Source organism: Oncorhynchus nerka, linkage group LG14 (genome assembly GCF_034236695.1).
Source record: "Oncorhynchus nerka isolate Pitt River linkage group LG14, Oner_Uvic_2.0, whole genome shotgun sequence".
Taxonomy (NCBI): domain Eukaryota; kingdom Metazoa; phylum Chordata; class Actinopteri; order Salmoniformes; family Salmonidae; genus Oncorhynchus; species Oncorhynchus nerka.
Window position 1 is genome coordinate 74497171 of NC_088409.1, and position 27925 is coordinate 74525095.

At 42.8% G+C, this 27925-nt stretch overlaps 1 protein-coding gene across 1 annotated transcript in view; it reads left to right on the forward strand.

Annotated features, from left to right (window-relative positions):
- LOC115141882 (cell adhesion molecule DSCAM-like) overlaps positions 1 to 7169 on the forward strand; it is a 138685-nt gene extending 131516 nt beyond the window's left edge. The window contains exon 33 of the mRNA XM_065000380.1: positions 5930 to 7169. Coding sequence (XP_064856452.1) covers positions 5930 to 6345 — 416 coding nt within the window. The 3' untranslated portion in view covers positions 6346 to 7169. The remainder of the gene's footprint in view (positions 1 to 5929) is intronic.
- The last annotated feature ends 20756 nt before the right edge of the window (positions 7170 to 27925 follow it).

The following is a 27925-nucleotide window of genomic DNA, read 5'->3' on the forward strand; positions in this document are numbered from 1 at the left end:
CCTCTGTCAGTCACACAGTGACACGGAGGAGGGGACAGCCCTCTCTCCTGTTACTCTGACACATTTCAATCACAATCACACACCTGGTACTGATACACTGGGTCAACCTGGGGTCATGACTTTGACATCAAGTACGTCCACTACTTGTGGGATTTGGCAAGCTCATTTCTTCATGTGAGTGTGTGACCATAGTCATCGGAGCAAGCTGGATGGAAACATTGGGCAGTGATCCGTGTGACATCTCATAAACAGTCTGTCCTGTACAATTACTGTAGTAAGACAATTATAGAGGAAGATCTTGAGGTTCTCAGCTCATAAACATTTACTGCAACACTGTTTCTTGTGTCATGGGCCTTTAAACAAGCGAAAGTGTCTATGTGTATTTGTGTGTTTGTGTGTGGGGGTGTGTGCATGTGTGTTTGTGCGATGTGTCTGTCTGTTTACTAGTGTGTGGGTAGCTGTGGAAGCTCATTAGAAGGACAGATTACAGAAAATGAGAACAGCTCCTTCCCCAGCAGCACAGATTGACTTGGTCACACAGAATGTTAAAACACTCATATAGAGTGCCTTTGAAAAGTATTCAGACCCTTTGACTTTCCACATTTTGTTAGGTTACAGCTATTCTAAAATGAATTAAATTCTTATTTTTCCTCATCAATCTACACACATTACCCCATAATGACAAAGCAAAAACTGTTATTTTGCTCATTTATATATATATAAAAAAGATTGGCACACCTGTATTTGGGGAGTGTCTCCCATTCTTCTCTGCAGATCCTCTCAAGCTCTGTCAGGTTGGATGGGGAGCATTGCTGCACAGATATTTTCAGGTCACTCCAGAGATGTTAGATCGGGTTCAAGTCCAGGCTCTGGCTGGGCCACTCAAGGACATTCAGAGACTTGTCCAGAAGCCACTCCTGTGTTGTCTTGGCTGTGTGCTTAGGGTCGTTGTCTTGTTGGAAGGTGAACCCTCGCCCCAGTCTGAGGTCCTGAGTGCTTTAGAACAGGTTTTCATCAAGGATCTCTCTCTCTGTACTTAGTCTCCTAGTCCCTGACGCTGGAAAAACATCCCCACAGCATGATTCTGCCACCACCATGCTTCACCATAGGGATGGTGCCAGGTTTCCTCCAGACATGACGCTTGGCATTCAGGCCAAAGAGTTCAATCTTGGTTTCATCAGAACAGAGAATCTTGTTTCTCATGGTCTGAAAGTCTTAAGGTGCCTTTTGGCAAATACCAAGTGGGCTGTCATGTGCCTTTTACTGATGAGTTGCTTCCGTCTGATAAAGGCCTGAATGGTGGAGTGCTGCAGAGATGGTTGTCCTTCTGGAAGGTTCTCCCGTCTCCACAGAGGTACTGTAGAGCTCGGTGTCTTGGTCACCTCCCTGACCAGGGCCCTTCTCCCCCGATTGTTCCATTTGGCCGGGCAGCCAACTCTAGGAAGAGTCTTGGTGGTTCCAAACTTCTTACATTTAAGAAGGATGGAGGCCACTGATTTCTTGGGGACCTTACATGCTGCAGAAATGTTTTGGTTCCCTTCCCCATAAATGTTTTGATACCCTTCCCCAGATCTTTGCCTCGACACAATCCTGTCTCGGAGCTCTACGGACATTTCCTTCGACCTAATGGCTTGGTTTTTGCTCTGACATGCACTGGCAACTGTTGGACCTTATACAGTGGTTAGAACAATTATTTGAACCTTTTGGAATTACCTGGTCTTCTGTATAAATTGGTCATAAAATTTGATCTGATCGTCATCTAAGTCACAACAATATACAAACACAGTCTGCTTAAACTAATAATATACAAACAATTGTAGGTTTTCATGTCTTTATTGAACACACCGTGTAAACATTCACAGTGCAGGGGGGGAAAAGTATGTGAACCCTTGGTTTTAATAACTGGTTGACCCTCCTTTGGCAGCAATAACCTCAACCAAATGTGTTCTGTAGTTGCGGATCAGACCTGCAGAAGGAATTTTGGAACATTCCTCTACAAAATTGTTTCAGTTCAGCAATATTCTTGGGATGTCTGGTGTGAACTGCTCTCTTGAGGTCATGCCACAGCATCTCAATCAGGTTGAAGTCAGGACTTTGACTGGGCCACTCCAGAAGGCGTATTTTCTTCTGTTTATGCCATTCTGTTGTTGATTTCCTTCTGTGTTTTGGGTCATTGTCCTGTTCACCATACTTTACAGTTGGGATGAAGTTTTGATGTTGGTGTGCTGTGCCTTTTTTTTCTCCGCACATAGTGCTGTGTGTTCCTTCCCAACAACTCAACTTTAATTTAATCTGTACACAGAATATTTTGCCAGTAGCGCTGTGGAACATCCAGGTGCTCTTTTGCGTCCTCCCATGAACACCATTCCTGTTTAGTGTTTAAGTATCGTAGACTTGTCAACAGAGATGTTAGCATGTTCCAGAGATTTCTTTGTCTTTAGCTGACACTCTAAGATTCTTCTTAACCTCATTGAGCGTTCTGTGCTGTGCTCTTGCAGTCATCTTTGCAGGACGGCCACTGCTAGGGAGAGTAGCAACAGTACTGAGCTTTCTCCATTTATAGACAATTTGTCTTAGCGTGGACTGATGGACATCATGGCTTTTAGAGTTACTTTTGTAACCCTTTCCAGCTTTATATAAGTCAACAATTCTTAATCTTGGGTCTTCTGAGATCTCTTTTGTTCGAGGCATGGTTCACATCAGGCAATGCTTCTTGTGAATAGCAAAACTCAAATGAGTTTTTTTATAGGGCAGGGCTGCTCTAACCTCCAATCTCAAGTCATTAGCCTAGGGGTTCACATACTTTTTCCAAACTACACTGTAAATGTTTAAATGATGTATTCAATATAGACAAGAAAAATACTATAATGTGTGTGTCATTAGTTTAAACAGACTGTTGTTGTGACTTAGATGAAGATCAGATCTAATTTTATGTCAAATTTATGCAGAAATCCAGGTAATTCCAAAGGGTTCACATACTTTTTCTTGCCACTGTATAGACAGGTGTGTGCCTTTCCAAATCATGTCCAATCAGTTGAATTTACCACAGGTGGACTCCAATGAAGTTGTAGAAACATCTCAAGGATGATCAATGGAAACAGGATTCACCTGAGCTCAATTTCAAGTCTCATAGCAAAGGGTCTGAATACTTATGTAAATAAGTAAAAATGAAAAAAATATAAGAGAAAATTCTAATAACCTGTTTACTCTTTATCATTATGGGATATTGTGTGTAGGTTGCTGAGGATTATGATTATTATTTTTTAATCCATTTTAAAATAAGGCTGAAACGTAACAAAATGTGGAAAAAGTCAGAGTCTGAATACTTTCTGAAGGCACTGTTCATCAAACCCCCCAGCTAGAGACTTATTGCACGGCTGGCAATCATTATTGTGTAGCTGATACAAGTTGTGTCATTACCCACGTACTGCAATTTACGGCCTGATGGATTTCAGCTAAGTCAATTCCTAATGAGCTCCCAAAGAAAAGCTTAAATCTATATTTAATTCAATTAAAGCTGGTCACCATTTATCACCTTTACTTGTTTTAATAAAGCCTGTAATATAAACAGTAAATTATGCATGCTCCCCATGAACTCTGGAATTCAGTCACTAAGGTCACACGTAGGATACAATCTACATAGACGAGCCGGTCCTCCTCTGTGTGACAAGGTGCTGATGGTGGAGGCGGTGGTGGTGGGGGATAGTGATTTGGCATTGAAAAGGCCAGTCACTGAAGCCTGCTGATCTCTGTGACCTCAGAAAGATTAATATTGAAGACGTCCATTAGAACAGTAATGGAACAGTACACGTCTCCCCACCACTCCTAATCAAGTGTAAAATCTTCAGTACGACTCATACATCTCTGGCTACTGGACACATCTTTGTGTGGAGCTAATTTCCTAAATTAAATACGTAGTTTATTCAGTGGACGAGATACATTTACAGCAGACGTGATTGTATCATCATCCACTGAACCGTGTCCAGGGATTCATTCACTGTTTGCATGGGGGAATACTGTGTAGAGAAGCCCAAGTCTTTTAAAGTGCTGCAGTGTCATTAAATAAATGTAGACTTGGGTTACATCACAGGCTTGGTTTATTCTGGCTCCTGGACAGCAAAGATTCTGTCTCCGAATGAGATTTGAAGCACCTTTCTGCTTCAGTTAACCCCAGGTACAGATGAGGAGAGTTTGAGAGTGGGCAGTGCAGGGCTGTTTGACGTAATAGTCCTGAAGAAATGGAAAGGTGATTTGAATATGAATCTGACAGGTTAATGCAGCAATATCAAAGGAAAATAAATCCCGCCATCAAGCCATGAAAAATTATATCGTCCTAAAACCCTTATAGAATCTGTATCCTTCCAACTCAATACGAAAGATTACATTACATTATCCAAACTCAAATCGTATTTCCTCAACTCATTTGATTTCCTATCAAATGCCATATATCCTGACAGTAAGTAGATACCGTATGAAAATACCCATATGGAATAGAAAATAACGAATAGAAAGTAATCAAGTAATGCTGACATTGAGAACTGTCCTCCCAGCTCAGTATGTAGTGAGTGCACCCCTCTAACCTTCCTGACTGGGTACCCCTTTAACCTTCCTGACTGGGTACCCCTCTAACCTTCCTGACTGGGTACCCCTTTAACCTTCCTGACTGGGTACCCCTCTAACCTTCCTGACTGGGTACCCCTTTAACCTTCCTGACTGGGTACCCCTCTAACCTTCCTGACTGGGTACCCCTTTAACCTTCCTGACTGGGTACCCCTCTAACCTTCCTGACTGGGTACCCCTTTAACGTTCCTGACTGGGTACCCCTTTAACCTTCCTGACTGGGTACCCCTGTAACCTTCCTGACTGGGTACCCCTCTAACCTTCCTGACTGGGTACCCCTCTAACCTTCCTGACTGGGCACCCCTCTAACCTTCCTGACTGGGTACCCCTTTAACCTTCCTAACTGGGTACCCCTTTAACCTTCCTGACTGGGTATCCCTTTAACCTTCCTGACTGGGTACCCCTTTAACCTTCCTGCCTGGGTACCCCTTTAACCTTCCTGACTGGGTACCCCTCTAACCTTCCTGACTGGGTACCCCTCTAACCTTCCCGACTGGGTACCCCTTTAACCTTCCTGACTGGGTACCCCTCTAACCTTCCTGACTGGGTACCCCTCTAACCTTCCTGACTGGGTACCCCTCTAACCTTCCTGACGGGGCACCCCTCTAACCTTCCTGACTGGGTACCCCTTTAACCTTCCTGACTGGGTACCCCTTTAACCTTCCTGACTGGGTACCCCTCTAACCTTCCTGACTGGGTACCCCTTTAACCTTCCTGACTGGGTACCCCTCTAACCTTCCTGCCTGGGTACCCCTTTAACCTTCCTGACTGGGTACCCCTCTAACCTTCCTGACTGGGTACCCCTCTAACCTTCCTGACTGGGTACCCCTTTAACCTTCCTGACTGGGTACCCCTTTAACCTTCCTGACTGGGTACCCCTTTAACCTTCCTGACTGGATGCCCCTTTAACCTTCCTGACTGGATACCCCTTTAACCTTCCTGACTGGGTACCCCTCTAACCTTCCTGACTGGGTACCCCTTTAACCTTCCTGACTGGATGCCCCTTTAACCTTCCTGACTGGATACCCCTCTAACCTTCCTGACTGGGTACCCCTTTAACCTTCCTGACTGGGTACCCCTCTAACCTTCCTGACTGGGTACCCCTTTAACCTTCCTGACTGGATGCCCCTTTAACCTTCCTGACTGGATACCCCTCTAACCTTCCTGACTGGGTACCCCTTTAACCTTCCTGACTGGGTACCCCTTTAACCTTCCTGACTGGGTACCCCTTTAACCTTCCTGACTGGATGCCCCTTTAACCTTCCTGACTGGATACCCCTGTAACCGCCTCTCTGGTCTCATCCCTCAGGAGGAGAGCTGGTGCACCTGCCCCCGTACCTACGAATGGACTTCCTGTTAAACCGTGGCTCTGCATCGGGAGGCCGGGGGTCCAATGGTGGTAACGGAGGAAGAGAAGGAGGAGGAGGGGAGACAGGGGCGTTGGGTCAGGCGTGTTTGGAGCCCCAGAAGAGCCGCACACTGAAACGGCCCCCGCTCCTGGAACCCACACCCATGGAGGTGCCCACATCCAGAGAGGTGCAGCAGTGGCAGCCAGGGACTGCCTCCACCCTGCCCCAGCGTGAGCCCACTGGCCGTGAGGCCACCGGAGACCTGGCCCAGGCCCCGGCTGCCAAGCTCAGCAGCTCACAGGAGTCCCTGCTAGACTCCAGAGGACACTTAAAACAGAGCAACAACCCCTACGCAAAGTCCTACACACTGGTATAACACAAGGAGTTACGTTACACACTCCGGGACTTAGACTGTAAACTGTACTGCAGCTCTACACAGAGAGCTGGCCAGGAACAATGATGATGATGGACACTTTTCAACAACGACTAATATATATTTCTGACTCCAAGTGGATGCGTTACTTTGGTTCTTTCTGTATTTCTTTCTCTTGCTTTCTTTCGTTCTTTCTCTTCTCTATTCCTTTCTTTTATTCTTTTGTTCTTGCTCCCATCTTTCCTCTTCTGGCTCTCTGATTTCTCAGTTTTATTTTCTATTTGAGTATTCTTTTATTCTAAACACCATATGAAAATTGCCAAAATAATGTATTTAAATTTGACAGAGAAAAATACTATTGAATTTATATCAATGATAATTATAGTCATTATTATTATTATATATAAAAATGTAAAAATGTCTAAAAACAAGAAGAAGAAGAGGAGGAGGACTCTGCAGGAGGATATTGCTTTCTTCATTTATTTATTTTATTTGTCGCAGTGTGATCAAATCGATGATTGGATAGCTGGCGGTTTTTCAATAATGAGAGGAGCCAAGGAAAAGAACTGCATTAAAGCTGAACCTGTCTGTCCATGCCTTCGACTCAATCTACTCAGATAGATTGTTACTACATTCTTCAACCTTTCCAATGACTGCATGGGGACTGATCTATGACAATTTACAGGAATGGCTGGAAAATCCAAAAGAGAATTTTGTCACACTATGAAAATTATACAATGTGAATATATATAAAAGAGATCACTTTTATTTGTGGATATTACAGGGAAAATGATTTGGTTAATAAAGTCCTTAGTCATGTTTGCACACGTGGGTTTGATTTGAGATTTGGACAATACTGCTTATTCTCTTTCTTCCTCCATCTCTAACCCTCTCAGCCACCACAGAGCCTAGCATACCGATCACTCCATAGCCTGTGTGTTGTGTAACACAAGCACCCTTCACTATGTAGACACTGCAATAATTGATTTGGGTGTATACATGATAAATGACTCTGAACAGGTCACCTGGATCGGATGTCTCACATTATATTAGCTAGTAGAGGGCAGGCAGGGTATAGACATCACTGCTCCCTATCAGACCTCAGGGGTATCTGACTCCATTGATCCGCTCCCCCTTAGTGCAGAGGGCTCTCCGTTTAAATAGGTATGATTTATCCACACTAGTGACGACTTATTGGTATGTGGATAACTGTGGTAATCCAATACATGCATCACCTGAAAGCCCAGATCTAATGTTAACGCTGCGTTAAGTCCGTTAGCACTGGTTGTATCTAACTGAGTGTTGGGCTCTTTTCATTTGACTTCTCAACATGGCTCTCACTGGGTTTTATCTGACTTCTCAACATGGCTCTCACTGGGTTTGATCTGACTTCTCAACATGGCTCTCACTGGGTTTGATCTGACTTCTTAACATGGTCTCACTGGGTTGGCCTGGAGTTGTCACCCCCAACAGGGGGCGCTGTGTAGTCACTCAACACAGCACCTCTGTGACAATAAATGAGGAGAAATTGGTTTTGCTTTAGAGAGGGCTGTACAGTATTTAAACAGATTTTGACATTCTTATGGGAAGCTTCAAGGGCAGGACAAGAACACGCGGTTGTCTATCCATCCGTTTGAAGCGTCGCTAGACTCTACCACACAGAACCCAATAAATTATTCATCCCCACACCGGGTCCCAGATCAGGTTCACATTGTCACACACCGATCACCCTATGCCGGAGTATGGGGCACCCCACACACACACACACACACACACACACACACACACACACACACACACACACACACACACACACACACACACACACACACACACACACACACACACACACACACACACAGCACTATGCCTCTACAGGGAGTAGTAGTGACATCTTAATGAATCTACTACCTCTCTGGAAAGTTTTTATTTTTATTTATTTATTATTATTTATTTATTTAACTAGGCAAGTCAGTTAAGAACAAATTCTTATTTTCAATGACGGCCTAGGAACAGTGGGTTAACTGCCTGTTCAGGGGCAGAACGACAGATTTGTACCTTGTCAGCTCGGGGGTTTGAACTTGCAACCTTCCGGTTACTAGTCCAACGCTCTAAGCACTAGGCTACCCTGCCGCCCCGTTAGGCGGGTTTGTTTCCTGCCCAAATGGGTGTACTTGTCGACAGACCATCTATAATGTAGCACTGGAGATCTGATGATATTCTCCACGGAGCCTGAGTCGTCACATCACAGCTATGGGGCTTAATAGTAAACGTAATGACAGATATGGGCACTTGGTGTGGGAAAATATGTTGTGTTTACAAAAACATAGGAGCCTTTTATTGAGCCTTTTATTGAGCCTTTTATTGAGCCTTTTATTGAGCCTTTTATGTGTCCCACATCTTCAGTACATGATGACATATTCCTAATTGACTTGATATCATGTATATACTGTACATACTAACATGATGTAACTGGGGAGAAGATTATCCTCTCTTGACGTGGGAAGTGTGGTTATAACTCATCTTTTCTACATATCGTCGCTGTCTGATGAAAACTACATTTTGTTTTACATGTATTAAAAGCAGTAACCCGTCAATGTACTCTGAACATTTTATAACACTAGGACCATGCAAATGTATTCAAAATATTCAAAATAGGGTCTGATGTTTTATAATTGTATGTTCGTTAAAGGGAAATACGGGTAATTTCTTTCAATTTCCTGTTTCTGTTTTGGAGAGTAGAGGTTTTCATCAGACATCAACAATATGCTCCTATGTACAGTATATGCCTCATGACAGCGATAAGTAAGTGTCATGTACAGTAGTGAATTTAATATACGAGTGCTGATTTCTCTCTCATACAGTAAGTATGGAGGAATAGAGTGCTTCTGTTCCTCTGACCGGAGCCCATTATTCCACCTCCCAATGCGCACAACGGAGAGAGAAGCTCCAAACCGAATCAGATTTTAGAGACACGATGACCTTCCCCTGGGGAAAGAAGACGTGAATGCCTCACAGTGTCAATCAGGAGAGATTCACACCTTGCCGTTAAATCATAGCTTGCATCCAAATGTAAAAAGGGTGTTACTTATAGTATAAGCTAATGAGCTCATTCAGTAAGGGTCATTGTGGTTCGTAAGTGATAGCATACAGTTGAAGTCGGAAGTTTACATACACTTAGGTTGGAGTCATTTAAAACTCATTTTTCAACCACTCCACACATTTCTTGTTAACAAAGTTTTGGCAAGTCGGAAGGGACATCTACTTTATGCATGACACAAGTAATTTTGTTGTTTACAGACAGATTATTTAACCTATAATTCACTGTATCATAATTCCAGTGAGTCAGAAGTTTACATACACTATGTTGACTATGCCTTTAAACAGCTTGGGGGGGGGGGGGGGGGGGGTGATGTCATGGCTTTAGAAGCTGCTGATAGAATAATTGACAATAATTGAGTCAATTGGAGGTGTACATGTGGATGTAATTCAAGGCCTACCTTCAAACTCAGTGCCTCTTTGCTTGACATCGTGGGAAAATCAAAAGAAATCAGCCAAGACCTCAGAAAGAAAATTGTAGACATCCACAAGTCTGGTTCATCCTTGGGAGCAATTTCCAAACACCTGAAGGTACCACGTTTATCTGTACAAACAATAGTACGCAAGTATAAACACCATGGGACCACGCAGCTGCCATACCGCTCAGGAAGGAGACATGTTCTGTCTCCTAAAGATGAATGTACTTTGGTGAGAAAAGTGCAAATCAATCCCAGAACAACAGCAAAAGACTGTGTGAAGATGCTGCAGGATACAGGTACAAACGTTTCTATACCCACAGTAAAACGAGTCCTATATTGACATAACCTGAAAGGCCGCTCAGCAAGGAAGAAGCCACTGCTCCAAAACCGCCATAAAAAAGCCAGACTATGGTTTGCAACTGCACAGGGGGACAAAGATGGTACATTTTGGAGAAATATCCTCTGGTCTGATGAATCAAAAACAGAACTGTTTGGCCATAATGACCATCATTATGTTTGGAGGGAAAAGGGGGAGGCTTGCATGCCGAAGAACACCATCCCAACTGTGAAGCACGGGGGTGGCAGCATCATGTTGTGGGGGTGCTTTGCTGCAGGAGGGACTGGTGCACTTCACAAAATAGATGGCGTCATGAGGAAGGAAAATTATGTGGATATATTGAAGCAACATCTGAAGAAATCAGTCAGGAAGTTAAAGCTTGGTCACAAATGGGTCTTCCAAATGGACAATGACCTCAAGCGTACTTCCAAAGTTGTGGCAAAATGGCTTAAGGACAACAAAGTTAAGATATTGGAGTGGCCATCACAAAGTGCTGACCTCAGGCTCATGGAAATTTGTTGGCAGAACTGAAAAAGTGTTTGACCCAAGTTAAACCATTTAAAGGCAATGCTACCAAATACTAATTGAGTGTATGTAAACTTCTGACCCACTGGGAATGTGATGAAAGAAATAAAAGCTGAAATAAATCGTTCTCTCTACTATTATTCTGACATTTAAGATTCTTAAAATAAAGTGGTGATCCTACTGACCTATTAAATGTCAGGAATTGTGAAAAACTGGGTTTAAATGTATTTGGTTAAGGTGTATGTAAACTTCTGACTTCAACTGTAGGTTTGCAGCACAGTGTTCAAGGATCATGCAGCCTCACAGTGAGTGAATGTACAGTAGAGGAGGGGTTTCATTAACCACTTTGAGATGAGCTGACATTCTGAAGTTGTGTGTGTGTGAGCTGATTCAGAGATAATGCAGGTCAGAGATAATGCACTGAGGACGCTTCTATTGGTTAGGGAGGCTCTGAGGGGATTGTGCTGCAGTGTCAGTTTAGGCAGGTTTGGAATAGACCACCACTCTCCACTAAGCCTCATAATGAGGTGCCAGAAGAACATGCATCAGACGGGGGCAATTTGGAGCTCATAAAATACTGGGCATCTCCCTGGAGGTAACCCTGTGCTACTTTCATCTGTCAGCCCTAGTCCTACTCACAAGATCAGTCTTCCCACAATTTCCTTCTGACGTTCTCTCCCTTTCTCTTCACTCTTCTCCCTCCTCGCTCTATCGATCCTGAAGCTGTCTTGTCCTTGTCCTAACTGAAGGATCTGATTTGTGCCCCTGGATGCTTCTGACAAGAAATGGTCTCTCGAACATTTATCATCAAACTGGACTAGGTGGGAGACTTGGTTGGGTTGGCATCCTCCTGGCGAGGGGGTGGATTTATCATCTTTATGCCACATAACTGTATTCATCTCCTGCCCCCCCCATCCCAACTTCCTCTGAAGTAGGCCTACCAACCAAATGAACCATGGCGGCGGTCTGAGGTTTACACGCAACCCGCAAGTGCAAGCTACAAGTTTATTAACTGTTCTCTTAAATCAGCCAGACAGAATTCTCCACTATGATCGGCTAGAGGAATATGCAGCTCATTGATTGTGAGATATTGATTGGTCCAGGGTAGACCGGTCTTGATTGACGGGTGACTTTCTTGAATCCTCTTTATTAATTCCTTTTAATAACTATCCATACAGTATGGGGGCTATACAGTACATGACGGACTGCAAATTAATCAAATCTCTGGTCATGTGTAGTGGTGGTGAGGGATGTCATTAGGACCGTTCACAACCTACCTCATGCCTTATAGTACCTCATGTTAACCTCATTATCAGTTTATTATAGTACCTCATCAGTATCACATAGTACCTAATTATCAGTATCTTATAGTACCTCATCAGTATCATATAGTACCTCATTATCAGTATTGTATAGTATCTCATTATCAGTATCTTTTAGTACCTCATCAGTATATTATAGTACCTCATTATCAGCATCTTATAGAACCCCATCAGTATCATATAGTACCTCATTATCAGTATTGTATAGTATCTCATTATCAGTATCTTTTAGTACCTCATCAGTATATTATAGTACCTCATTATCAGTATCTTATAGTACCTCATCAGTATCATATAGTACCTCATTATCAGTATTGTATAGTATCTCATTATCAGTATATTTTAGTACCTCATCAGTATTGTATAGTACCTCATTATCAGTATCTTATAGTACCTCATCAGTATCGTATAGTACCACGTTATCAGTATCTTATAGTTCCTCATTATCATTATATTATAGTACCTCATTATCAGTATCTTATAGTACCTCATCATTATCGTATAGTACCTCATTATCAGTATTGTATAGTACCTCATTATCAGTATCTTTTAGTACCTCATCAGTATTGTATAGTACCTCATTATCAGTATCGTATAGTTCGTCCTTATCAGTATCTTATAGGACCTCATTATCATTATATTATAGTACCTCATTATTACATGTAAGATGTTCTATTGTTCTGTGAGTAGTGCCTCTATTCTACAAGATTTATCAATGTTATTTGTGGTTCCTATTCACTGATCGTTGAAGGTGTGTCCATGTAGATTCAAGGCATGTTTTGGGTCAGTTCAGTACTTCTCTGTATATAGGACATCCTTAGTGACTGTTATACAGTCCTTGTCAAACAAATGAGTGTCTGGGGTAAAACATGTAAGTAGACCAGTCTGCCTGGAGTTGGTCAAACAATTTTAGATTGCCTGCTGCTAGTCACCCCTGGGATGATGTTTCTACACTAACATTAAGGACACTTAACACTCTGTCTGACCTATACAGCAGTACTTCCAAAGACTTTCTATGCTCTTGGGGATTCTCCCCAATTTTCCTTAACTCTGAAATATATTTAGCATTTTGATCATTAAGAAGAGGGCATTCATTACACTTATGTGTGTTTTACTTGGTAAAATGGTCCCTTTACTTGAGCGAGGCCATAGAAGCCGAAACCATCAGAGATGGTCAGGTTGCTGTTGCAAGTTTAGTCTGAGCATGATGACTGTTACAGTAACAACACATCTATTCCGATCTTCATGTTCACATGATCTGACTAAATCCAGCTATTACCACCAGGATGAACAACAAAAGTGCTGTTATATACATGTACTGTAGATGTTCAACCTTGAGACAGTCAGGCCTGCTACGAGAGTTGGCCTTTTTCTTTGCTTGCTGACCCCCTTCGGAGAAAATCTGGCAATTTGGAGAGATTACACACCTGAAATATGCGTAGGGGATTTTTTCACTATTGTAATGACCACAAAATGCTGCAATACATGTTTTTTTTCACACAACAGGGGAATCCATGTTGTAGACATTCGTACAGTGTCTTTTCATTCTATACCGTCTAATCTTTAAGATACAGTTCTTGTTTCTAATTGGAAATACACATTAATGCATGTAGGAATTCCAAAAAGATAGGGGGAGCAATGTGAAACGCTGTAAAATCAATTTAAAAAATGTCAGGATGAACACACCTGAGAACTATGTCTATAACGGGATGGTGAACAGTTGTGACCCATTACAGTGGTTAGAAATACTCAGTAGTTCAGGGGGTGGCCCAGAATGAGTGAGGCTACTGGAGCAACTTAGCTGCTGGCTTCACCAATCATTTCTAGGCCATTGTTCAAGGTGGAAGAAAAGAGAGTTCTCAATGACTTACAGTATGGAAACACAGAGGGTTGAATGAGATTATATTATAATGGGGATCACTGTCCTTTCAAAAACACTGAGCCATAGTTTATTCATGTTTGACCCTGAAATTAATTTATACCTTTTGAAATGAATAGGTCCATTTTCGTGAGGTTTAATCAAATTCATTGACAAGTTCACTGTTAGATTATTTGTCTTGGTGGATCTCCTTCAGGGTGTTAGTATTGATTTGAGATCTATTAGTCCAATATCATTCTGTTTAAGTAGCCTGTTCTGAGAACGTTCAACCTTCTCTAAATGCAAAGTTGATCATTCTCCACACAGAGAGCAATACCTGTGGTGTGAGAGTTAATCTGAAGGTAACACAGACAAAGGCATTGTTTGTTAAGTAGTACATGTACCTCCATCCCAGAGGAACTCCCTGGCCACCATTCACATTGATTTCAGGCCAAGTAAGTAAAATGACAACCATTGCCAAGCACTCACGTCCAGACTTGCAATGCACTACGTCACGTTGTTATAGTCCATCTCTGACAGGCCAGCTTGAAAACTGAATCCTGGCTGATTCCATTATGGCCCCTAGCCCTAACCCTAACCCTAGCTTCATGTCCACATCCTGGTTCAACCATAACCCTAGCCTCAACCACAACCCTAACCTTAGCATCATGTCCACATGCTGGTTCAACTGTAACCTTCAACCCTGACCCTAACCCTAACCCTAGCTTCATGTGTTCTGTGAACACGGTGGGTTACTGGCACCGGCCCAGTTTGATAGTGACGCTGAGATTCAATCAAAGTTTTAATCAGGCTTTCAGAGTAACAGCAGGATGCAGCTTTGTTCAGCACTGTCAAAAAATGCAAACAAATGCATTCAGAATCAAGTTTCTGTTCAAGCTATCAGCATTCAATTTCCACTGTCCCCAAGGATAAGCGTTTGCTATGTAAGAGGATCTAGGGAAACTCAGAAAAAGTTTCCTGCTCTCGGATTGATCAAAAGTGACTTGAGTGGAGCTGAAGAACAAAAAAGCTGAGGATCAGTGAAGGTAAACTTCATTCAATTTTGTGGAAGCTATTAATGTAGTGCTGAAGTTCAAATATAATCCCCATGTGGAATTTTCCCATTAGTATATAACATGGAGCTATATCTTGAGTGATGAACCTCTCAACACAATCAAACATTTTTTTTCACAAATATTATTTTCTAGTGAACTAAGTCCATATCATTGAAACTATACTGTAATAGCTGAAAATATAAATGATAATGAATGAAATCTACAGTAGGCTTTGGCCTCTAAACCTGTACATTCCCTCAACAGAGGAAACGTTAAAGTACTAACCAACCAATCAAGAGATGGGGGAAGTGCGTGGATCGCTGCTGTCTGGAGAACCTAAGCTCTCATTATGGAAGGATACCCCTTCACAGGAACTCAGGAAGTGATCTGCACATTATTTGCTTTTATTTTCTGGAAATATATTTAGAAGAAGTAGGTCGGTGCAGCGATGCAAGGCACAATAACTGAACTGTCAGTTCCCATAACAATATGGATGATTAATTATTACCAGTAACTGTGAAATGAATTTGTGTATTTGTCCAGTCTAGAATAGGAGGAATGGTAGTGTACATACATTATAGTGTTGCTTTAAAATGGAAGTACAGTACAGGGGAAATATTTTTGATGGAGTACACTCATCCATGAGTGATATTATTCCTCTATGGAGGATATATTATATTTCACTGCCATGACAACCATAGAAATCTGTTTCTACGATGACAAGAACATGCCCTTGAAAGGTTTTCTATCAAAAGAGTAGACATACAGTATCAGTATTCAGATGGGCTCTCCCTCTGTTAAAAATATTGAGTGTATTATGTGTGAAAGTGTCCCCCTAACACATCATACAGTACATGTCTATGTGTAATACCACAAGTCCATTATACTCTATGTTTCTCAAAACAGGTGTTGTTTTTCCCTCAAGATTGTGGAACAAGATTAAGTTTCTTCATCTGAGAGATGCTGCTGATTTTAGGGCCTGCATCCAACTGTAATGTCTGGGTTGTGAAGCCTGTGCCGGCTGGCTGACCCCATGGTGCTTCAATCTATCTCCAATTTATAGGTGAGAGAAGGGCGCCAGCCTGGGCCTCTCCAGTGAGGTATCTGCGGCCCAGTGGCGATGCTAATGACACAGTTCCCCCATTCCAATCCTCATCCCCGACCTGTCAGCCTCCACTCTCTCCCTCCAACATCATCCCACCAGGAAGGAGAGGATTGCTGTTCTAGGTACTTGTCTCAAAAGCCCTGTTCATACCTGGTGCTAACATCCTTTTTCCTGATCTTGTCCATACTCTGATTGTGCCCACATTTTTGGACAGATGTAGAGGATTAAAAGACACATTGTGATCTGATTGTGATCAGATGTTTCTGACCACCTCCGGAGGTAGCCAGGCGGCAGGTAGTCTCAAGGTTAGAGCATTGGGCCAGAAACCGGAAGGTCGCTGGTTTGAAACCCTGAGCCGACAAGGTGAAAAATCTGTCACTGTGCAAGGCCAAATCCAATTACTCTAGGGGCGCTGGACAATGGTGACCTCGGCTGTAACCCCACTCCCTGCAGGTGTCTCAGGAGGCGTTGGGATATGCAAGAAACACATTTCCATGACACACTTGTAGAAGTGTGAAACAGGACAAATACAAGCACCCCCCAAATGATTAATTAACCTAAAAGTGTAAATGGATCTGGACAGCGAAGCCATTTAAATCATCATTATACCACTTAGGACATCAATATGTGTCTTAAAATAAATAAATACATGTTTGCAAATGGAGGGCGTATCATTCATTCTGGTCACAATGCAGACACAGTGGATGGACAAGTGATACATTTGAGACACTCTAGTTCATCCTAGAAGGGTGGGTTATGGCACTCTGGTTCCTCCTAGAAGCGTGAGTTATGGCACTCTGGTTCATCCTAGAAGGGTGAGTTATGGCACTCTGGTTCATCCTAGAAGGGTGAGTTATGGCACTCTGGTTCATCCTAGAAGGGTGAGTTATGGCACTCTGGTTCATCCTAGAAGGGTGGGTTATGGCACTCTAGTTCATCCTAGAAGGGTGAGTTATGGCACTCTGGTTCATCCTAGCAGGGTGGGTTATGGCACTCTAGTTCATCCTAGAAGGGTGAGTTATGGCACTCTGGTTCATCCTAGAAGGGTGAGTTATGGCACTCTAGTTCATCCTAGAAGGGTGAGTTATGGCACTCTGGTTCATCCTAGAAGGGTGAGTTATGGCACTCTGGTTCATCCTAGAAGGGTTAGTTATGGCACTCTGGTTCATCCTAGCAGGGTGGGTTATGGCACTCTAGTTCATCCTAGCAGGGTGGGTTATGGCACTCTAGTTCATCCTAGCAGGGTGGGTTCTGGCACTCTAGTTCATCCTAGAAGGGTGAGTTATGGCACTCTGGTTCAAGGAATGACCTTCACAAGAGCTCTGAAGGCCATTGTTCGCTTACTTTTTATTTAAAACTGCACAGAGATAGACGTTACTCTTATAGTAAATCACTGACAAACTGTCATTCTCACTGTTTCAATATCTGGAAAGCATCTTGATGAGGTAAACGTAATTCTCCACACTTGCGTTGTTTCTGACTAAGACTTTGCTGCCAATATGACCCTATATGTCGTTACATATCAAGGAAATGGGCCAAGCAGCAGTTCAATATTCTCAGGTTTACACGGCTATTGAGTCAATCACTACGAAAGATCAATGAGGTTCAAAGGTCACTACGGGCCTTAATAAAGTCCAATTGAGCTGCACCCAGAGGCCTGCTAATCCCTATAATGATGCTGTAGTCTAAGAGGCTCAGGCACCTCACTGTCAGGTCACTTCACTATACCAGTCTGGTACAAATACCCTTAAAGGGGCGGTGCAATCAAAACGTGGTTTCCTGTGTTTTATATCTAGAAGGGTGAGTTATGGCACTCTGGTTCATCCTAGAAGGGTGAGTTATGGCACTCTGGTTCATCCTAGAAGGGTGAGTTATGGCACTCAGGTTCCTCCTAGAAGGGTGAGTTATGGCACTCTAGTTCATCCTAGAAGGGTGAGTTATGGCACTCTGGTTCATCCTAGAAGGGTGAGTTATGGCACTCTAGTTCATCCTAGAAGGGTGAGTTATGGCACTCTGGTTCATCCTAGAAGGGTGAGTTATGGCACTCTGGTTCATCCTAGAAGGGTGGGTTATGGCACTCTAGTTCATCCTAGAAGGGTGAGTTATGGCACTCTGGTTCATCCTAGAAGGGTGGGTTATGGCACTCTAGTTCATCCTAGAAGGGTGAGTTATGGCACTCTGGTTCATCCTAGGAGGGTGGGTTATGGCACTCTAGTTCATCCTAGAAGGGTGAGTTATGGCACTCTGGTTCATCCTAGAAGGGTGAGTTATGGCACTCTAGTTCATCCTAGAAGGGTGAGTTATGGCACTCTGGTTCATCCTAGAAGGGTTAGTTATGGCACTCTGGTTCATCCTAGCAGGGTGGGTTATGGCACTCTAGTTCATCCTAGAAGGGTGGGTTATGGCACTCTAGTTCATCCTAGCAGGGTGGGTTGAGACACTCTAGTTCATCCTAGAAGGGTGGGTTATGACACTGTAGTTCATCCTAGCAGGGTGGGTTGAGACACTCTAGTTCATCCTAGAAGGGTGAGTTATGGCACTCTCTAGTTCATCCTAGCAGGGTGGGTTATGGCACTCTAGTTCATCCTAGCAGGGTGGGTTGAGACACTCTAGTTCATCCTAGAAGGGTGAGTTATGGCACTCTGGTTCATCCTAGCAGGGTGGGTTATGGCACTCTCTAGTTCATCCTAGCAGGGTGGGTTATGGCACTCTCTACTTCATCCTAGCAGGGTGGGTTATGGCACTCTGGTTCATCCTAGCAGGGTGGGTTATGGCACTCTAGTTCATCCTAGCAGGGTGGGTTATGGCACTCTAGTTCATCCTAGCAGGGTGGGTTCTGGCACTCTAGTTCATCCTAGCAGGGTGGGTTCTGGCACTCTAGTTCATCCTAGAAGGGTGAGTTATGGCACTCTGGTTCAAGGAATGACCTTCACAAGAGCTCTGAAGGCCATTGTTCGCTTACTTTTTATTTAAAACTGCACAGAGATAGACGTTACTCTTATAGTAAATCACTGACAAACTGTCATTCTCACTGTTTCAATATCTGGAAAGCATCGTGATGAGGTAAACGTAATTCTCCACACTTGCGTTGTTTCTGACTAAGACTTTGCTGCCAATATGGCCCTATATGTCGTTACATATCAAGGAAATGGGCCAAGCAGCAGTTCAATATTCTCAGGTTTACACGGCTATTGAGTCAATCACTACGAAAGATCAATGAGGTTCAAAGGTCACTACGGGCCTTAATAAAGTCCAATTGAGCTGCACCCAGAGGCCTGCTAATCCCTATAATGATGCTGTAGTCTAAGAGGCTCAGGCACCTCACTGTCAGGTCACTTCACTATACCAGTCTGGTACAAATACCCTTAAAGGGGCGGTGCAATCAAAACGTGGTTTCCTGTGTTTTATATCTATTTCCAAACTATGAGGTAGGAATAATACTGTGAAATTACAAAAATTATGATAATTCCGTTTTAGTGTAAGAGCTGTTTGGAAAGACTGCCTGAAATGTCTGCTTGTTTTGCATGGGTGGGGTTTTAGACCTGGTATAAGTTCATAGACCTATAACATAGAGAGTTTGCTCTCCTCTGCTAATAACAGCTAGATCTTTTTTAATATATATATATTTTTTACAAGTCCTTCACATTAGGTTTTTCCAATTAGGCCCCCCACTCAACCACTCCCAGACAGTCGTAGCAAGATTCTTACTTGAGAAAATTGCTTTTAGTTAAGAAGCTATTTCTGTTTATTTTTGACAATCTTTAATGAAAACAATCAGAGTATGTTACTTCATTGTTACCCAGAAAAAAGGTACTTGAGATAAAAAAGAAACAAGAAAAATCTAAATACCCCATAACATCAGAGATCCACCATATGTGACAGCAGTTTTCTGCATATGCTTTCACATTGACATCAAAGCATGATTCCCTCAAAAGTTCAAGCTATGCACATAATACAGAACTGTCTGCAATAAGGCCATATAAGCCCATCTTCACTGTTTCTATTCATATATACAGTATATATGTATGTTTAACATAATATGCCCCTCCTTCCTCCCTCTAGTCCCTGGGCCTCCAGCGGGGGTTAAGAGTGTAGCCGCCACCAGCTCTGTTGAGTTTGTGTCCTGGCTCCCTCCTCTCAACGGCATCATCAGGAAGTACATTGTCTTCTGTTCCAACCTGCACCCCACGGTACGGAGCTCTATTATTATTAACACAGTTCTCACAGCAGCCTTGAATGCCCATTACAACACTGCCTCCAGTCCTCCCATTCTGGGCTGTATTAGAAAGTCCTGTAGGGAGAGAGAAAGCTCATGAAGATTACTCCCTGTTCAAGTTGTATGATAAATGCATAGACGTATAACCCCCTTCCTTTTCTCCCTCCCTCTCTCCAGGTGATGAGTGAGTTTGAGGCTTCTCCTGATGTGTATTTCTACAGAGTGCCAAACCTGGCCCGCAACAGGAAGTACAGCATCTGGGTGGTTGCCGTGACAGCCGCTGGGCGAGGCAACAGCAGTGAGACCATCACAGTGGAACCTCGGGCCAAAGTTACGGGCTGCCTGTGTAACAGCGTAACTATTGAACGTTGGGAATCAAAACGGATGTTTCTGAAATATTAGTGATTGCAGTATGATGTTGATTGATATGACATCTAGGATATTGCTTGCATTCTGTTATTATTCATCATTGTTATCCATTGGAATAGAATGGTAAAGTCACAGGGATGCATGTGTGTAACCCCCTAGCTCCTGCCAGGATCCTGACGTTCAACGGAACAGTGACTACACCCTGGATGAAGGACATCATTCTGCCCTGCAAGGCGGTCGGAGATCCACCCCCCACTATCAAGTGGCTGAAGGGAAAGTAAGTCACGCCATAGAGCTGTATAGAGATCACAATGTTGTATCTGTGCCATTATTGCGTCTGCGACAGCATTGGCAGCGCCATTGAGGCACTCTACATTTTAAAGGAGTCCATTTTCTTCTTCTTTTGATGTTTGAAAAAGTGTCAAGCTAATATTGGTGACTTACCGCCATTTGCAGTGCTGGAGTGTTGAACCAAATATTGGGTCATTCATTAGTTGTGGCCACTAGATGGCGGTTAAGCCATTTACAAACTAGGAAAACCAATTTGAAGAAGAAGACAATGCTCTGATCATTGGCTAATTGCCCCCAACTCATAGGAATCTCCACCCAGTTGAATACTTTAAAATGATGGAAGCCCTCAATGACAATGTCCATGCAAAACCAGGTTATTTCCAAGTAATGATCTCTATACATCTCTATGGTCATGGCCTATCTGTCACATGATTCAACACAATGCAGCTATGTCAAAATTGTAATCATGGTTTTACTATGAAAACATTCTCTCAACAGCAATGGTACCCCTGCCACTGTTCTGATTGATGGACACTGCAGTGTCCATAAGAACGGCAGCTTAGCAACGGCAGCAACGGCAGCTTCATCATCTTCATCACCTTATTCTAAAATTGATTAACTATTTTTTTCATAATGATAAAGCAAAAACAGTTAAAGAAAAAAATGAAATATGACATTTACATAACTATTCAGACTCTTTACTCAGTACTTTGCTGAATCACCTTCGGCAGCGATTACAGCCTCGAGTCTTCTTGGGTATGACGCTACAAGATTGGCACACCTGTTTTTTGAGTTTCTCCCATACTTCTCTGCAGATCCTCTCAAGCTCTGTCAAGTTGGATGGAGAGTGGCACTGCACAGCTATTTTCAGGTCTCTCCAGAGATGTTGATCGGATTCAAGTCCGGGCTCTGGCTGGGCCATTCAAGGACATTCAGAGACCTGTCCCAAAGCCACTCCGGCATTGTCTTGGCTGTGTGCTTAGGGTCGTTGTCCTGTTGGAAGGTAAACCTTCGCCCCATTCTGAGGTCCTGAGTGCTCTGGAGCAGGTTTTCATCAATGATCTCTCTGTACTTTGTCCATTCATCTTTCCCTCAATTCTGACTAGTCTCCCAGTCCCTGCTGCTGAAAAACATCCCCACCACATGATGCTGCCATCACCATGCTTCACCGTAGGGATGGTATTGGCCAGGTGATGAGCGGTGCCTTGTTTTCACCAGATGTGACGCTTGCCATTCAGGCCAAAGAGTTAAATCTTGGTTTCATCAGACTAGAGAATCTTGTTGCTCATGGTCTGAGACTCCTTTAGGTGCCTTTTGGCAAACTCCAAGCGGGCTGTAATGTGCCTTTTACTGAGGAGTGGCTTCCATCTGGCCACTCTACCATAAAGGCCTGATTGGTGGGGTGCTCCAGAGATGGTTGTCCTTCTGGAAGTGTCTCCCATCTCCACAGAGGAACTCTGGAGCGCTGTCAGAGTGATCATCGGGTTCTTGGTCACCTCCCTGACCCTTCTCCCCCGATTATACAGTTTGGCCGGGCGGCCAGGTCTAGGAAGAGTCTTGGTGGTTCCAAACTTCTTCCATTTAAGAATGATGGAGGCCACTGTGTTCTTGGGGACCTTCAATGTTGCAGTACTATTTTTGTACCCTTCTCTAGATCTATGCAGACACAATCCTGTCTCGGAGCTCTACTGACAATTCCTTCGGCCTCATGGCTTGGTTGTTGCTCTGACATGCACTGTCAACTGTGGGACCTTATATTAGACAGGTGTGGCCCTTTCCAAATAATTTGCAATCAATTTAATTAACCACAGGTGGTCTCCAATGAAGTTGTAGAAACACCTCAAGGATGATCAATGGAAACAGGATGCACCTGAGCTCAATTTAGAGTCTCATAGCAAAAGGTCTGAATACTTAGGGAGTTAAGGTATTTGTGTTTTTTATTTTTAATACATTTGGGAAAAAACATGTGACTATAATGATGATTTGAAAGAAGATGCATGAATGGCATGAGCTCTGCTTAGTTTCTTGTGCAAGCTACACACACTTCATCAGTCTCTCATTGACATTTTGACAAGCACTTAATGTCTTGAATTATGCCTCAAATAATGCCTCAAATTTCCCAGCAGCATCCACCTTATGTGACTTTAACCCCCCTAGAAGATCCATGTCTTTTGCGGCCAGTGGCCTTTGTGTCCTGGGCTGAATATAATAACTATTATTCCCTTCTACCGGCTGCATGCTCTGAAGCAGCTCTCACTCACATGGCTCTCTCAGATATATACATTCTTATTAGCCAATTCCCGTCATGTGATCTGGTCCTCCTCACAGCCATCTCAGCTCTGAAGTAGGCTATAAGTGAAGACAGACACAGCGTGTCAAATTCTGAGGCACATATTGACAATGTCAGAAGAACTGTCCACATTTACTTTTCGTCAGCCAACAAGATGAGTAGGCCTAACAAACAGCAAAAGCACTAGCCTATGTCAATCTACTATCCCCCATAGTTCAAAAATTGACCTATTCTACTGTAAGATAAATAAATACTCCATACATAGTCTGGGACAGTTGTGGGATGCGATAGATCCCAAATTTATACAATCACTCGCATCCCCAAAAATATTTTAAAAGCAACAAGGCTGATTAAACAGAACATTTAGCTTAAAATGTTTATGAACTATTTGGCAATTTCTTCACATTATACATACAGCAATGGGAACATGGCAGTCGGCTATAAGCACAATTGTTCCAAAATGCAATCAATTAGAAACCATTCTCAAAAGTGACCGCAAATGCGCTATGCATGTAATGCTATATTATGATGCATTATAAAGGTGCATTTTAATGCTGAAAATTATCTACCCCAAACTTGAAACACTGCCTACTTATGCCAGTTAGGCTCTACACATGTAGTAAAGAACATTCATGTGATTCATTTTAAGAAGTTGTTTCACCACTTTAGTTGTGATACAAACATTATCAAAACATATAGGCCTATGGGCCAGGCTACATGAGGTGTGCGACTATGATGTGAAAAATGAGCTGTTTCTTGCCTTACTGCACACAAGCTGGGCATCATTCCCAAGTGATAATAGGCTAAAATTCTCACCCATCAGACTATTCTTGATTTATTCTTGTCTTTACTTAGGCTATACTAAATAATATATGCAAAATTAGTTTTGATTTACAATGGATCATTATCATGCACCTGTCACGGAACAGTGGCAGGGGATGAAAATACATGTAATCTATGTATTTAAATAGTGAATGGAGGACGCTTTTCGCTGGTTCATTTTCATGCCAGCCAGATAGGCTATACTCCTGTTGTAAAGCAAAGCAATGAGCTTAATATTAGGAAAGTTGAGAAATAAATATAGTAGGCCTAGCCTATACTGTAGAAAGCTGATGGTATCCTCCTCTCTTTAACAGAGGCCATGAAAACTCTGTTTTCCCACTCTATTGCATAGCCTATAGAAATGTTGTGCAACATGAACATCAGCATGCAACATCAGCTCTCATTAAATGTTTATTTGATTTTTTATTACACTTGCATTGATGTCAGAGTGATTAGAGGGACAATAGAGTGCTTGAGTACCAGGCAGTTAGTTTGGTAGGCTACTAATGACGAGCAGCAGCATCAGAGCTTGGAGAAGCCCATTTACCGTGACTAAACAGTCAAGTGGAATTTGACTGCAGTCATGACTATTGACTGCCGTTGTGGCAATATAGTCACCCTAACAACTCTACTCATGCATCCTTATTATTTAGCAAACTTGTTAACATTTGTTGTATGACATGACAATATAGCTTTTTGGCCACGCCCAACAGTGGTGGGTCTGGCATCGAAATAAGGATGCATAAGCAGAAAAGAACCCCATACCTATTTTGGTAGTGGATCTTTGATGTTGTGGAGCTATTTTGCTTCCACTGGTCCTGGGGCCTTTGTTAAAGTCAATGGCATCATTAACTCTACCCAGTACCAGGAAATGTTTTCCAAAAAGCTGCTTACCTCTGCCAGGAGGCTGAAACTTGGCTGCAAGTGGATCTTCCAGCAAGACAATAATTCCAAGGACACATCAAAATCCACAAAGAAATGGTTACTTGACCACAAAATCCCAATTTTGCATTGACCATCTCAGTCTACGGAAGTGAACCCAATTGAAGTCCTGTGGTTTGAATTGAAGAGGGCAGTTCATAAGCACAGACGAAGGATATCAAGGAACTGGAAACATTCTGTATGGAGGAATAGTCTAAGATCCCTCCCAATGTGTTCTCCAATCTCATCAAACATTTTAGAAAAAGGCTGTGCCATTAACCTCGCAAGATGAGGCATTGAGATTTTTTGAGATTTGTTTTACTATGTTAAACAAAATCTCTTTCTCTGAGCTTTTGCATTAGTACAAAATTACATAAATTCACAATTTGTTTCAGCATACAATATACAGTGGCTTGCGAAAGTATTCACCCCCCTTGGCATTTTTCCTATTTTGTTACTACCTGGAATTAATATACATTTTTGGGGGGGTTTGCATCATTTGATTTACACAACATGCCTACCACTTTGAAGATGCAAAATATCTTTTATTGTGAAACAAACAAGAAATAAGACAAAAAAATGGAAAACTTGAGCATGCATAACTATTCACCCCCCCAAAAGTCAACACTTCGTAGAGACACCTTTTGCAGCAATTACAGCTGCAAGTCTCTTGGGGTATGTGCCTATAAGCTTGGCACATCTAGCTACTGAGATTTTTGCCCATTCTTCAAGGCAAAACTGCTGCAGCTCCTTCAATTTGGATGGGTTCCATTGCGTTTCCCCTTAAACCACTCGAGTGTTGCTTTAGCAGTATGCTTAGGGTCATTGTCCTGCTGGAATGTGAACCTCCATCCCAGTCTCAAATCTCTGGAAGACTGAAACAGGTTTCACTCAAGAATTTCCCTGTATTTAGCACCATCCATCATACCTTCAATTCCGACCAGTTTCCCAGTCCCTGCTGATGAAATAAATCCCCACAGCATGATGCTGCCACCACCATGCTTCACTGTGGGGTGGTATTCTCCGGGTGATGAGAGGTGTTGGGTTTGCGCCAGACATAGTGTTTCCTTGATGCTCAATTTTAGTCTTATCTGACCAGAGTACCTTCTTCCATATGTTTGGAGAGTCTCCCACATGCCTTTTGGCGAGCACCAAATGTGGATACTCTTCCATAAAGCCTAGCTCTGTGGAGTGTATGACTTAAAGTGGTCCTATGGACAGATAATCCAATCTCCGCTATGGAGCTTTGCAGCTCCTTCAGCGTTATCTTTGGTCTCATTGTTGCCTCTCTGATTAATGCCCTCCTTTCCTGGTCTGTGAGTTTTGGTGGGCGGCTCTCTTGGCAGTTTTGTTGTGGTGCCATATTCTTTCCATTTCTTAATAATGGATTTAATGGTGCTCCGTGGGATGTTCAAAGTTTCTGATATTTTTTTTATAACCCAACCCTGATCTGCAATTCTCCACAACTTTGTCCTTGACCTGTTTGGAGCGCTCCTTGTGTGTAGTGCCGCTTGCTTGGTGGTGCCCCTTGCCTGGTGGTGTTGCAGACCCTGGGGCCTTTCAGAACAGGTGTATACAGTGCCTTGCGAAAGTATTCGGCCCCCTTGAACTTTGCAACCTTTTGCCACATTTCAGGCTTCAAACATAAAGATATAAAACTGTATTTTTTTGTGAAGAATCAACAACAAGTGGGACACAATCATGAAGTGGAACGACATTTATTGGATATTTCAAACTTTTTTAACAAATCAAAAACTGAAAAATTGGGCGTGCAAAATTATTCAGCCCCCTTAAGTTAATACTTTGTAGCGCCACCTCTTGCTGCGATTACAGCTGTAAGTCGCTTGGGGTATGTCTCTATCAGTTTTGCACATCGAGAGACTGACATTTTTTCCCATTCCTCCTTGCAAAACAGCTCGAGCTCAGTGAGGTTGGATGGAGAGCATTTGTGACCAGCAGTTTTCAGTTCGTTCCACAGATTCTTGATTGGATTCAGGTCTGGACTTTGACTTGGCCATTCTAACACCTGGATATGTTTATTTTTGAACCATTCCATTGTAGATTTTGCTTTATGTTTTGGATCATTGTCTTGTTGGAAGACAAATCTCCGTCCCAGTCTCAGGTCTTTTGCAGACTCCAGAATGGTCCTGTATTTGGCTCCATCCATCTTCCCATCAATTTTAACCATCTTCCCTGTCCCTGCTGAAGAAAAGCAGGCCCAAACCATGATGCTGCCACCACCATGTTTGACAGTGGGGATGGTGTGTTCAGGGTGATGAGCTGTGTTGCTTTTACGCCAAACATAACGTTTTGCATTGTTGCCAAAAAGTTCAATTTTGGTTTCATCTGACCAGAGCACCTTCTTCCACATGTTTGGTGTGTCTCCCAGGTGGCTTGTGGCAAACTTTAAACAACACTTTTTATGGATATCTTTAAGAAATGGCTTTCTTCTTGCCACTCTTCCATAAAGGCCAGATTTGTGCAACATACGACTGATTGTTGTCCTATGGACAGAGTCTCCCACCTCAGCTGTAGATCTCTGCAGTTCATCCAGAGTGATCATGGGCCTCTTGGCTGCATCTCTGATCAGTCTTCTCCTTGTATGAGCTGAAAGTTTAGAGGGACGGCCAGGTCTTGGTAGATTTGCAGTGGTCTGATACTCCTTCCATTTCAATAATATCGCTTTCACAGATCTCCTTGGGATGTTTAAAGCTTGGGAAATATTTTTGTATCCAAATCCGGCTTTAAACTTCTCCACAACAGTATCTCGGACCTGCCTGGTGTGTTCCTTGTTCTTCATGATGCTCTCTGCGCTTTTAACGGACCTCTGAGACTATCACAGTGCAGGTGCATTTATAAAATTACACACAGGTGGATTGTATTTATCATCATTGGTCATTTAGGTCAACATTGGATCATTCAGAGATCCTCACTGAACTTCTGGAGAGAGTTTG